The sequence below is a fragment of the Lissotriton helveticus genome, chromosome 7, assembly GCF_964261635.1.
Source record: "Lissotriton helveticus chromosome 7, aLisHel1.1, whole genome shotgun sequence".
Lineage (NCBI taxonomy): Eukaryota > Metazoa > Chordata > Amphibia > Caudata > Salamandridae > Lissotriton > Lissotriton helveticus.
Window position 1 is genome coordinate 66948933 of NC_136068.1, and position 14389 is coordinate 66963321.

General features: G+C 47.1%; 1 protein-coding gene across 1 annotated transcript in view; it reads left to right on the forward strand.

Moving 5' to 3' along the window:
- The first annotated feature begins 5668 nt into the window (after positions 1-5668).
- LOC144768928 (alpha-2-macroglobulin-like protein 1) overlaps positions 5669-14389 on the forward strand; it is a 451046-nt gene continuing 442325 nt past the window's right edge. The window contains exon 1 of the mRNA XM_078652935.1: positions 5669-5892. Coding sequence (XP_078509061.1) covers positions 5810-5892 — 83 coding nt within the window. The 5' untranslated portion in view covers positions 5669-5809. The remainder of the gene's footprint in view (positions 5893-14389) is intronic.

Genomic DNA, 14389 nt, shown 5'->3' on the forward strand with positions numbered 1-14389 from the left:
TCTATTGGAATGTGTGTTAAATTATGAGATGTTAATAGAATAAATGTATTGTTTAAAAGTAATAAAAGTTTGAGCATTATCAATACTAATGTATTCATTGTACTAAAAGTGAAGCACTTAAAGATTCAGTTATATATTCTTTAAATGTTTGTATTGATTTAAAATATGCAAAGTGGGTCTGAGGGTATGGATTGCTTAAAATCCGTATGGAGTATACATGCAGTCTTGTATGCACCCGCAAACTTGTTTTTTATGCCTTCAATTCCCCAGTCTGTATCCTTAGACTTCCTCCAAACACTCTGACACTGCTGTTTTAGTATTGTAGTGAGCCAGTCAGCAGTATGTTCTTTTCCATTGTACCGTGGTAAAACTGAAGCTGTAATTAATTTAGTGAGGAACTTTTTTTGCAGAAGTGTAATGATCCAGTTAGTATCCAGATACTCATGTATTAAAAGAGGCTTTAGTCCATAGGTTGTTTCAAACCTCTATAGACTATGCATGCACTGTTCTATGCACCAGGGAACTTATGTTTTATATGTTTAATTCCTCAATGTGTATCCTTATACTTGCAGCAAACATTCTCACACTACTGTTTGAATATTGTAGTGAGCCATTCAGCAGTATGTGTTTATCTGTATACTGTGGTAAAACTGAGGCTGTTATAAATTCAATTAGGTTCTTTCTTTGCAGAACTGTAATCATCCACTCACTACCTAAGTACTCATGCATTAAAATAGGCCTTAGGGCATAGACTGCTTCAAACCCTTAGAGACGATGTATGCAGTCTTCTATGTACTTGCAAATTTGTCTTTTATACGTTCAATTTACCAGTTTGTATCCTTACACTTCCACCAAACACTCTGTTCACTGTTGTTTTAGTTTTTTAGTGACTCATTCATCGGTATGTAGTAATCTATTCACTATATTAAAACCTTAATGGGCACATATACAATGACTGGCATATTCCCAAGAATATGTCAGTTATTGTGCTCCGTGACACCACCACCATGGATGTGCCATATTTACAATGCGGTGTACCATGGGACAAAAATGGCACATATATGTGATGTATCTGTGCTGTAAAGGTGGTGCATTGTTTGGGTTATGTTGCAAGTGCAATGCATCTGCAGCAATGCTTTGGGGGCCCTATGCTCAGACTGTTGTGTCAATCCTTACAGCTGCTTCAAGGTAGTACAGGGTTTTGACACAGCATGAGTCCAAAAGTGACAAAGTGAAATCTTGTAGATTTCCTGCGCCGGAACGCCCCCCCCCGCCCCTCCCATGTAGGAATGTCTTCTTCTGGTACAGGGATTTACAATGTGACGTACCTCCCAGATACGTCACATTCTAAATACCACATACCATGGCGCATCTTTTGCACCACTGCTTCATCAGAATAGTGACGCAACGGCGGTGTAAAAGAGACACAAGGGTGTTGTAAATCTGCCTCTAACAAACACTTAGAAATTCACCCAGGCAGTTTCACTAGCAGTGCATTCTTTTTGAATTTACTTTTGTAATTATTTTACATTAAAAATATGAAATGTAACTTTAAAAATAAAATAAATATAAGTATTTATAATAAAACTGTAGGAAATTACTATAAAAAGAAAGAAATATAATATTTAGTACATTTTAAAATTATCATTTACAAAACCTTAGAAATTCACTGGAAAAACAATAGGTTTCAGGCACGTTATAGTCAGGTATTAGCATTTAAAAAACCTTAGGAATTCACAGAAAAAACATAGGTTTCAGGCACGTTATAGTTAGGAATTAGCATTTAAAAAACCTTAGAAATTCAGTGAAAAAACATAGGTTTCACCCATGTTATAGTTAGCTGGACATTTCTCTCATACAAAACCATTGAAATTCCTCCGTTATAGTTAGTTCAGCTAACTATAACTCGCACGCCCGCAATGCACTACTGATGACGTCACATATTACATCACTCATGACATGGTCAGTGACATCACTCATGACATCACTGATGACATCTCAAATGACATCACTGATGACATCATTTTTGTGAAAGAGTGGCAGACCTCCTCTCAGCGTAATATAACCCTTGATACAGACATTCAAAAATAGAAACTAAACTTTTTAGAAAATGGAGATACCAATACCAGTTACAACAACCTATTCAGTAATTCCGAAATCTACATACATATCCACTCATTCACTCATACATGTAGTCTCTCTTCATATGTTCTCATACACCTATACATCCTGTTACACACCGACACTCATCCATAGAGTTACTCACACACATACTCACACATGCAAATAAACTTTCAAACATCCATTTGCTTGCATATATAACTATACATACACCACTACACGTATTTGTACAGAAATATACACATACTAACTCTCTTAAAAATCACTTATAGAAACACATAGTTAGTTATACAGGAACTGTTCTAATCTCTCAATCTCATATATACTCACTTATATACATCAATACTCACATATAGTAGTTTAAAACATATGTACTTAGTCATAAAGACAGTATTGAGACAGTCATTCACTCAGTAACACACCTATACACACACTCATCCACCCATACAGTCCTGCACACATGCTGTCTTCAAAACACATATAAACAATGAGTTTCTCATTCATGCATCTATGCGGTAAGTAATATCCCCCACCGAAACATATAGACACTGAGACACTTATACTGATAATCAAAAAAACAACTAATAACCTATGTAGACACTCATGTAGCTACTCACCAACCTATGCCGCCACTTATTCAAAAAATGTGTGAGACTGGTACAGATATTTACATATTTAAACATTACTCACTAACCCATGTATTCACTAAGATACAATTAATCAGTCAGTTATAAAATCCGTTTTAGAAAAAAAACATCCATTTAGACACTTATTTACCCATGTATTCTTCCATCAACTTTTAGATATACATATATAAAAAATATTTATTTTTCAGAAAGACACACATTCACTGGATGATGTCATCAGTGATGTCATTTGAGATGTCATCAGTGATGTCATGAGTGATGAGTGATGTCACTGACCATGTCATGAGTGATGTACTATGTGACGTCATCAGTAGTGCATTGCGGGCGCACAAGTTATAGTTAGCTGAACTAACTATAACGGAGGAATTTCAATGGTTTGGTATGAGAGAAATGCATCTATCTCTTTACTACGGGGTCGTGGGTGACCTGAAACAACATTAAATCAGCCCAATACTTACAGACCGGAGTGTGTGCCTCTTCTAAAGGGTGACTGATGTGCATTAAAAAGGTAGGGTTAGGCCTGCAAAATGGTTAATTTGCTAGATCGAATTTGAGGTTTAAAACTGAACTGTAGACTGGCAGACCTGAGACATGTTTTAAAGTGCTACTTAAGTGAGGGGCACAATGAGTGCTGCAGGCCAACTAGTAGCATTACATTTGCAGGGCCTGGAAACATACACTACCACTTTACTAGGGACTTACAATTACATTAAATATTCCAATAAGGTGTAACCAATTTTACCATATTTAAGGGAGAACACAAGCACTTCAGCACTGGTTAGCAGTAGTAAAGTGCACAGAGTCCTAATGCCAACAAAAATTAATTCAGAAAACAGAAGGGGTGAAGGCAAAATGTTTGGGGGTTACCCTGCAGAGAGGGCCAAGTCCTAACACTGGACTTCGCCCAAAAGGTTCTCTTCACCTTGCACAGCAGAGCCTGCAGTCCCCTCGTTCACCTCACCATCTACCAAATGAGGTTGATTCAGGGACACTAATCAGCAGCTCCTTGCTTAGCTAAACACTAATCACATTTCTAAAGGATCCTTGGCTACTCTCCCCTCATTTCATGTTCTATGCATCCGCCCTCCACCTCCAGGGATGTCAGCAATACAATTCTACTGTCTGGGAGAACAGCAACACCCCCAGCTTTTGTAAAAGGCCAGCATGGATGTAATTAAGGGATTGTAGCTGCGACCCCTGGCTTGCCCCTTGCAACCCCTGGTACTGCCTTTGCAACCCCTTGCTTCAGAGGTCGCAAAGACCGTGCTAAGCGCAGAATGTAAACAGTGTCATGATTGGCACTGTTTACTTTCTGCAGTCCAGGGAGCCAGGACAGGAAACTTTCTTATATGCCAAACATAAATTCAGTAGTGCAATTGACACTCAGATGATAAAACAAAATAAAATAATAAACACATACAAAAACATATTTTAAAACAAATCGTTGCACCTTCTATTATAGCTACATGAAAAATGATATGTTGTAACACAATATTCTCCTTTGTGCTTCTTCTGTTCTAGTTTGTTACGACTGATCATAAACCAAAATGTTTTATGAATAAGGAGTAATTTTAGCCAAAAGTACAGTTCACATTGAATATACGGGGGCGATACACAAAAGAAAAGTAGTAAAACTACACTACTACTATTTGAAACTCAAAAATTCTGATTGGCATCCGCATAGAAAGCTGCACCCGGCGTAGGTTTCCTTGTGAATTCCTTCAGAAATCATGAAACCCAGGTGCCTGTACAACGGTCTCTGGGGCAGAGAATTCCAAAGAGCTAGAATGGATTACCCTGTAGATGCATATTTTTTTGTTTCATTTTTTGTTCCGGGTAAAATATTTTTCCCCGTAGAGAAACCTTTTCCTCTAAACCACCATCATCAAATTTTGCAGTAATCCATTTCCATTCCCACCTTGGAAAGGGATTTACGCCAGCATTTGCCTGGAGTACAAATATGACTTTTTCCAAGCTGGGCAGGTTAATGATTGGAGTTGGAGAACGCCTACAAATGTTTGTGGGTGTTCACAAACTTCCACTGCAAACCACAACATAGAACGCCAAGGAACACTCTGGGGGGATTTATGGGTGTGGAGAGTTTCAAAAACATGTTTAACTTTTATTTTAAATTCAAATAATGTTATTTACACATACATTTATATAACAATATTTTGACATTGCTATTATGGCCCACGGTACTTTGTGGTCGCGCTATGAAATATGACCCTCCTGGTTGGGCTACGTTTGAATTGAGTGAGGTACACTCTGATTAAAACCCGTGAGGGTGGGAAGGCTCGGAGAGGAGTTGGCCTAACGGCTAGGGCGCTCGACCTCGGACCTGGGGATTTGGGTTGGAGCCTCGGTAACGACGCCAAAACCCCCCTGTGATTCTAGGCAAATCACTTAATCTCCCCGTGCCTAAAAGGGAAAGTGTGTCCTCATGTAACGTAACTGGTGCTATGTAAAGCGCTCTGATAACTGATTCGGTTCGGTTCTAGTTCGCGCTATATAAAACTCTGCAAAAAATAAAATGCAGACTGCCTGTGGGGCATTTGTGGTGCCTTGGAGGACATTGCTTTAGTAGCACTGAGTAATAGAGCAGGGATGGGAAAAGTGGAAAACCCCATCCTCTTGGTCCCACCCAGCACTTCAAAAAGTACGCTAAGATTTCATAAGAGCCCCTCAGGCCAGGAATGGTGCTCAAGGCTCTACAGAAAAGGTGTGTGCTCTATTTATAGAAGTTAAGGCCGGGGGTTGTCAATCACAGTAAACTTTGTAAAGGATGCCGATGCAGGGACTGGGGTGAGGCGTCAGGGGTGGATGGAGGAATGCTGATCGAGGTGATATATAAGGGTGGTTTGGGACAGTCACTCAAATAGACTGCTGTTGTGCAACAGGGAGGGCTGTGAAAGAGGCAGAGGAAATAGAGAAATAAAACCTAAAAAAAGGAAAGACAGAAGCCTGCTCTGGAGTCCGAGCCTGCTGCACACCTGCCTTTCAGCGCGCTGAAGAGGGGGCCCTCTGGCAAATTTGCCGACATGTGGGGGCAGGTGCACCTGAGAGGCCTCCTCCTCCTCCTCTGCTTGACGTTGGTCCTGGCGGATCCGCTACCAGACATCCCGTAAGTGACCCACGATGTTATTGCACCCCGCTTTCTCGTGCCGCCTCCCGAGCACCCCCACATTGGGGCAGACGGTCCATCCTATCTGTGGGGCTGGGCCGAGCTGCGTGTCATGCGCCTGTGCCGCGTGGCCACAGAAGGGCCGCGCGCTGTGGTGACGTCACCGGAAGCACAAGCTAAGTGCTGCAAAGCAGTCAATATAAGGGTCTGGGGACCCTTAGAGATACATATTTTGAGTTGTATTACCCATTGTTTTTGCCATTTCAAGCTCACGTAATGACAAACTGTCAGAAATAGGCCACACAAAAAAAGTTGAAACGTCTTTTGGGGTCCCAAGTCAGGTGGCAGCAGACAGAGACAGGGAGTGAGGCTGAGATAAAGAAGTCGACAGGTGTGTGTGTGTGTATGCCAGAGAGCGAGACAGAAAGAGAGAGAGAGAGAGAGAGAGAGAGAAAGAGAGAGAAGAGTCAGAAAGAGAGAGAGAGAAACGATAGAAAGAGAGAGCGCCAGCTCCCTTTGCCCAGGAGGTCTCTCGGAAGGCTGGAGCTGTGGGCAATTGCCCACCATGCCCATGCATTAACCCGTTGGCTGCAACTGCCGTCGGCCAACGGTCATCGCGAGCACTACCTCGGTAGTGCTGCGTACGTCCGTTGGCCGACGCGGCCCCACCCGTTTCTTCGAACGTTCAGCACTGGCGCAGAACGTTCGAAGCAGCCAATGGGTTAAGATGTGTCTGTGTGACACAGCTACTATGTTTGACAAGAATGAGGGGACTAAGGGCATTTTAAAGAGGTCCAGCATACATGCCCTTGTTAAACTTTCAAAGAAATGAGTATGCAGTTCCGATAGAAGGTCGGGATAAGAAGGTAGGGCAAAGGACTGGCAAGGTCGCAGACTAGAAGATAGTAGCGTTGTTAGGAAAGGAGGGACAGGGAAGTCCTTCCTTTCGGAATGAGGGCCCTCACACACCCAGCCCCTTGGGTGTCATGCTTATCATCGGGCATGCTCCTCGTCGGGTCGGCCTTAGAAGTGTAGGAGTGTAAGAGTCGCCACTCCACCTTTTTAATCAGGGTGGAAGGCAGGATCATTAAAGTTTAATTTACCTGACTCTTCCACTTCCCTGTTTTAATTCGCATGGTATAATTGACCCACACTTTTGCCCTCCTACACTTCTAAGGCCCCTTACACCCACTGCACCATATGGCAAGGAATAAAAGATCTCCGCCAAAGAGCCCCTCATTGGGTGCCCGCCGGGTATTGCAGCGCCGACCCGTTGAGGAGCATGCCCGATGATGAAGCATGACACCCAGCGGGCTGGGTGTGTGAGGGCCCTCATTTTGAAATGAAGGACTTCCCTGTCCCTCCTTTCCTAACAACAATACTATGCTGTTTTGAGCACTGGCTTGGAAACCGACGTCACATTGGTGTGATACAGTCTGAATGGCTTGCTATAAAATAATACAGTGCACTGTGTCAAGGTCCTTAACGTTCACTTTGCGCGTTATTTCACGGTCTGCTATTGTGTTACCTGACTCTTTGCTCTAGCCCCTCATTACATCCCACGGCTGAAAGTATTGCTGTTTAGGGTTATTAGTTGTTGTTCACTCATTAGCCATGCTGTGTTATGCTGCTACGTATGCCATGTGATGCTGCGCTATTTTATGCTGCATTTGAAATGTTATGCAATCCAGAATTAGAGTATGTTCCACTTCGCGGAGCTGTTATGCATGTATGTTAAGAAAAGCTGCCCCATGCTACATTCTATGTAGTCCCTCTGCACGTGGCAATGCCATGTTTCTCTGTGTTGTTATTCAGTGCTTTAAGGGGGATGGAAAAACTGGGGGGGGGGGTCTCTCAAAGGGGCGTGGCCAATGCAATTAAGGGCATGGTTTAAAAACACGTAAGCTAAAAATCTGTGCTTAGCATAGTGTGCCGCCCTTGTATTTTGCTGTGTCTGTCATTGCATCCAGATATATGATACAACAAGTAACGCCATACCTACAACAAGTCAGGACTATTAGCTTTGTCAATGGTTGTTGCTTGCATAAGATAAATAGGTAGCAACAATGGCTTGCATGTAATATTGAAAAAGCTTCCACTTAAAGCCCTGGTGACACCACGACAATGTTACTGCTCCCAAGTTTTAACCCCTTGAACGCTCATGACGAGCTCAGCTCGTCATGAGGCACAGTGCTTGTGTGCTCATGATGAGCTCAGCTTGTCAAGAGACGTGGAATGCTCACACGCGGGGATAATTCCCCTGCGGTGCTGAACGTTCCAAGAAAACGGGTGTGGCCGTGACGAGCTGAGCTCGTCATGAGCACACGAGCACTGTGCCTCATGACGAGCTGAGCTCGTCATGAGCACGGGGGCACTGTGCGCGCCCCCTCCCCCTTCCCCCAGCACAGCGTGAGAATCACCCCCTCATGCAAGGGGTTAAAAAGAGAAGGAAAACCCAAAGAGAAAATGACTCTCTTTAAAGGATTTCCCTTCAACCACAGTCCAGAAAAAAATGGACCGCCTGTGCCAGGGCACAAAACAGAGCCCGATAGAGACCCGTTCCAAGGCCTCCTTAAAAAAACTGCCGGTGCTCAGCACCGGTGAGACCCGGCCCACTTAAAGCCCTGTTGTTATTGTATTCTCATCTGCATAGTGAAGGGGTGCAGCACTCTGAATAGGTTAAAGCCACCTCTATGGCAACTTTAATTAACTTATGGGTTTTCCTGCCACCTAGTGGCGCAACTAAAAAGTGCCCCCAAAAAACGGAAACGTCCGGCTCTGCTTGCAGATAGTACACACATCTACGTGCCTCATAGGTGGAACGCACCATCACTGCGAATACGAGCACCCTTGCCAGTTCCTTTCATCAAACAACCATTGGCAAAGGCAATAGGTGTGAATTTAATGTGCCAAATGTAACCACATTCACGATTGCTGTCTACATGTGCGACATGCACAAATGCACTTTATTGAGATAAAGTCTGCCATACTGATTTCCAGTGTTACAGCAAACAAACGATGGATGGAATGCTGACAATGCAAACATTCTCCCCCAGTCAAATGATCTGGGTTAAATCCATCGTTCTTTCGCCCACTACACCCCCCCAGTTTGTGCCCAGCCATATGCAAATCAGTCTTGACCCTGTGCCCCATGGGAACAGTCCAGACCGAACTACCAGGCCAGGCCCTCTCTGGACCGGAAACAAGCATCCTGGGACCGGTTTCAAGGTATGTCACCCTTCTTCAGACGTGGGTCCTGGGCTCACTGTGCCACGGGAATCAACTATCTTGGCTGAGGAGGGGTGAAACCCCAAAACCGGTCCTAGGATGCTTGTTTCCGGTCCAGGGAGGACCTGGCTTGGCAGTTCGGACTGGACTGTAGGAAGGAGTCGAGGATAATGCCGAGGTTTCGTGCGTGGTCTGTAGGGGTGGGTGGATTCCGAAGGGCAGGAGGCTACAAGGTTTTGTCCCAGGCAGAGGTGTAGGGTCCGAGGATAAGGACCTCCATTTTCTCTGAGTTGAGCTTCAGGTAGCTGTCTTTCATCCAGGCTGTGACATACTTCATTCCGTCCTGGAAGCGGAGTCTGGTGTCTTCGGGATTCTTTGTGAGTGAGAGGATGAGCTGGGTGTCTTCGGCGTAGGATACTACGCTGAGCCCATGCTGTCTGACGATGGCGGTGAAGGGGGCCATGTAGATGCTGAAGAGCGTAGGGCTGAGCGAGGATCCTTGAGGTACTCTGCAGTTGAAATCAGTGGGTTTGGAGAGGAAGGAAGGGAGTCTGTTCCTCTGTGTTCTGCCGGAGAGAAAGGATTGGATCCAGTCGAGGGCGGCTCCTTGTATCCCCGCGTTGTGAAGTCTGGCTGCTAGCGTGCGATGTGAAATGGTGTTGAAGGCTGCATAGAGGTCTAGAAGGATGAGGGCCGCGGTGTGTCCCTGGTCTAGTAGCATGCAGATGTTGTCAGTGGCGGTGAGGAGGGCGGTGCTGTGGTTGCTGCAAAATCCTGACTGGGAGGCGTCTAGGATGGAGTTCTCTTGGATGAAGGCGGTCAGCTGAGCGTTTACGAGCCTCTCAGTGACTTTGGCCGCAAAGGGGAGGAGAGAGATTGTCTGGTAGTATTTCAGGTCCGTCGGGTCGGCGTTAGTTTTTTGAGGAGGGGTTTATTCTCCGCCCGTTTCCAGTCATCCGGGAAGATGCCAAATCTGAAGGAGGCGTTGATGGTCCATCCTAGTTCAGGTGCGATGGCGGCGGCCCTGTGGAATATGTGTGGTGAGCAGGGGTCCCTCGGGGCTCCTGAGTGGGTTTTCTTCATTGTCGCAGTGATGTGTTCATCGGTGGTGGGATTCCAGGTCGTAACGGTTGGCTTGTTGGCGGCAGTGGGGAGGGGGGGGATGTCCAGCGTCTGTTCGCTGTAGTTGTCGTAGAGAGCCTTGAGCTTCAGATGGAAGTAGGAGCTAAGCTTGTTGCAGAGTTCCTGGGAAGGTGTGACGTCCTCCGTGGCTTCGCTGGGGGGTTTGGTGAAATGTTGTATGTCGTTGAACAGTTCTTTGGCTTTGGTCGCGTTGGTGTGGACTTTGTCTCTGATGAAGGTCCGGTTTGTGTCTCTTATGCACTGGTGGTATTCTTTCAGGGCGCTCCTGAGAATGTTCTGTGCTTCTGTGGTTTTCTGGTTTCGCCAGGTTTTCTCTTAGCATCTGCAGGAGCACCTGGCATCTTTTTGTTCTGGGGTGAACCAGGCGGCCTTCAGAGGACGTTGTTTGGCGGGGTGGCAGAGGGGTGCGAGCTTGTCGGCGCAGCAGGAGATCCAGGTGAAATCCCATGCCTGCGGCATTGGTGTTGGTCGTGGCGCTGCGGGGTTCTTGGAGGAGGGTGGTGTTGAGGTGTTCCTCTGTGACTTTGCTCCAGTTACTTCGTGGGGGGCACTGGGCGGGCTTGGGTGTGGTGGTGGTGTTGAAGGTGAAGTTTCCACAATGGTAGTCTGTCCAGAGTGGCTGGGTGGTGTGACTGAAGCGGATGTTTGTCCCTCCTGCGAAGATGGGGTAGAGGGTGTGACCAGCTCTGTGTGTGGGCATGTTGACGAGCTGCTTTAGTCCGAGGTTGGTGAGGTTGTCAAGGAGAGTGGTGGAGTCGGGGTCGTTGCAGTTGTTGAGATGGAAGTTCAGGTCCCCGAGTAGAATGGAGTCTGTGGAGGTGATGGCTTGGGGTGCGACGAGCTCGGCGATGGTAGTTGCGGACTGGGTGCAAGGTCCCGGTGGTCTGTAGATGAGGGTGCCGCATAGCCTGGTCCTGGGGCTGGTCTGGATCTGGAAGTGGGGGTGTTCTGTGTTGGAGTGGGGGTCACTCGTGCTGGAGGTAGAGAGTCGGAGGAGGGTCTTGTGTGCGATGGAGATTCCTTCTCCTGGGCGGTGGGGGCGGTCCTTTCTCTGGATCTTGTAGCTGTCAGGGATGGCAGTGGCGATGTCGGGGCCGGAGGTGGTGTTGGTCCAGGTTTCCGTGAAAAAGACGACGTCGGTCGAGAGGGTGATGATCAGGTCCCAGATCTCTATGGCGTGTCGGTGTAGGGAGCGCATGTTGAGGAGGATGAATGTCAGGGTTTCGTTGGTGCTTGCATCCGGCAGGCCTTCAGCGGTAGTGGGGGCTTTGTCAAAGGTGAAAGATCTGCACGAGAACTGTCCCTAGGTGGTGTTCGGCGAGGATCTTTTGCAGTCAGTGTGTCTACCGGGATTGAGTGCGTGGAGGGCGGTGGAATCGTAACAGTGAGGCCTTGGAGAACCAGGGTTCCTGGCATTGGCCGCGATAGGGATACGTACGGCGCGGACGGGCTTGCCTTAGGCGCGCCTTTGGCACCACCGGCGCACCCGCTGCGCGTGCATCGGCTGCCATCAAGAAGGGGAGGGACGATCAGCTGGGAGGCGGGATGTGCAGTGGAGGGAGGCAGGCCGCAGGTGCTGTAGTGGCGGGAAAAATGAAGCGGGGACAGAGCTTAATTAGGGAGCAAGATACAACACACAATAAATTTGGCACAACAGTAGAAACGGCACAACAATTTGGAACTAGCCCAGAGTGAAAATAACATTATTACAGTCGGCAGAGGTGACTGGCATGCTGGGGACTCAACCCCCTCCCAGGAGGAGGATACGAGGCTTCGACGGCAGAGAGCTTGTCGCGGAACTGCTGGGGAGAAATGTAAACTGTCCAACTAGATAGGTACGGGCAGGCACTGCCCATCATATTACTAGAAAAACAATTTTGTTGAATATAATAAATAGTTTTAAAAGAAGCACGCCACTCTTACTTCCAAAACGTAATGTAAATTAATTACATTGCATTTTGGAAGCAAGAGTGATCTAGTAATATGATGCGCAGTGGCAGTGCCTGCCTGCCTCACGCCTGAAAGTTGGCTTCTAATGCCTCAGTCGGGTTACTATTACATCCAGTCCATAAGTATCTAGTTAGACAGTATACATTTGGTATCATTGTCAGCCTTCAACGCTATGGTATTATGTATTTGTGGTGAAGGCTGACAATGATACCAAGGGGCCGATTCCGATCCTGGAAAAAAAACGATTTTCATCCGGAGCCATCGCCGTACTATTCGTACCCGTCCGTCCGAGTCGCGTAGTACGATCCGTATTCTGTCAATCCGTCCGAATCGTCGCGATCCGTATACAAGGCTGAAACAGTGAACCGTACAACTCGTACACATGCCGTACGACCCGACGAGTACGATCCGTACCGGGGTATGAGGACGCGATTTGTACGGTCCACGTCAGGTAGGGCGATTCGTACGGAAAAGCACACAATCACTTACACACCGTACGGTGCGTATACCCCATGATAGCAGGGGTACGGTGCGTACCCCTGCGATCATGGGGTGTACGCACCGTACCCCGCGATCGCAGGGTGTACGCACCGTACACCCAGCGAACATGGGGTACAGTGCATACACCCCAAGATCGCGGGGGTACGTTGCATACACCCCGTGATCGCAGGGGTATGCACCGTACCCCTGCTATCATGGGGTGTACGCACCGTACCCAGGAGGCCCTTCTGTACCTGTTTCGCAGCGAACTCTGCTCTTACGGCGGTTTTCAGCTCCTGTAGAAAAAGGGTCGTACGGTGCGTACCCTACATGAATCGTACTTGCCGGGTCGGAAAAAGCAGCCGCGAACCGTACACATGCCGCCTACAGCGGGTTCCGAGGGAGATTCGTATGAGGGTTTGATTCGTATGGTCTCTGTACGATTCGGACAGAGTCCAGCTCCTGGTACGAATCGTACTTCGTCGTACGTACGGGGGACATTGCAGGGTACGATTCGTACGGGAAAAATGCTCTGAACGGCTAATCGGAGCGTTTTTTCCCGAATCGGAATCGACCCCCAAATGTATACTGTCCAACTAGATAGGTACAGACTGGATGCAATAACCCAACTGAGGCAGAAGCCAACTTTAATTCCCAAGGCAGGGAGGCACTGCCACTGCGCATCATATTACTAGAAAAGCAAATTTGGTGAACATAATAAACTGTTTTAAAAGAAGCACAATCACTCTTGCTTCCAAAACAGGATGTAAATTACCTCCCATTGTGGAAGCAAGAGTGATTGTGCTTCTTTTAAAACAGTTTATCTATCAAGGCTAGGCACAGCGGGGGTCGATTAGCATTAACATTTACCCCCCACACACACCTCTGCGGTCCTCTAACGAAGGCGCTCGCCCCACAATTAAAGCACATTCAGATTATGCAGATATAAATATTTTCACCTTTTTGCTTCAATAGGCCCACACGGAGGTGCGGGATAATGTCACGCACCACAGCAGTGCCGCATAAAACCATTTTTGGGGGCAAAGGCAAACTTCTCATCTGACATGCACCGCTGGTTGTCAAACATTTTTGAGAGATGTTTGACCTTGCCTCGCGCCAGTTGCAGCACACAATTCTTGCCGGGGGTGAGGAGGTGCGTGGGTGTTACCGGGGGGGGGGAGGTAAAATATAAATAGAACTTACCTGATCCCGGTTTTTCACCACCTCTGCTCCTGGGCCGGTCCTGAACAGAAACAGGCATGCTCCCTCCCCTCCTGTAGCCAATCACAAAGCTGCAATGGAAGAGTTGTGATTGGTGCGGACTCCCAGATAGCGCCCAGCCGGGCACCTGTTGGGAGGCCATTTTCTTTATGTAGGCAGCCCTCATAGAGAAAATGTAGAGTGCGAATGACTACTTTGGTCGGCCCCTGGGCCGACCAAGCAGTCAGGGCACTCAGAGTGGTGCAAGCCACTCCTACCTGACACGCCATCCCGCCCGCGTCCAACCAGGCATATCCTACCGCCCACCCCCAACCAGGCATACCTCTGCCTTCTGCTTTGTCGCAGCACGAGAAGCCGAAAATAAAATGGTATTTAAAATACCATTTTATTTTCTGCTTCTCGCACTGCGAGAAAGCAGTGGGGCGGCGCTCCTCCGCCCTGATGGAGGAGCCGCCCCTATTCGGAGTGCACTTTT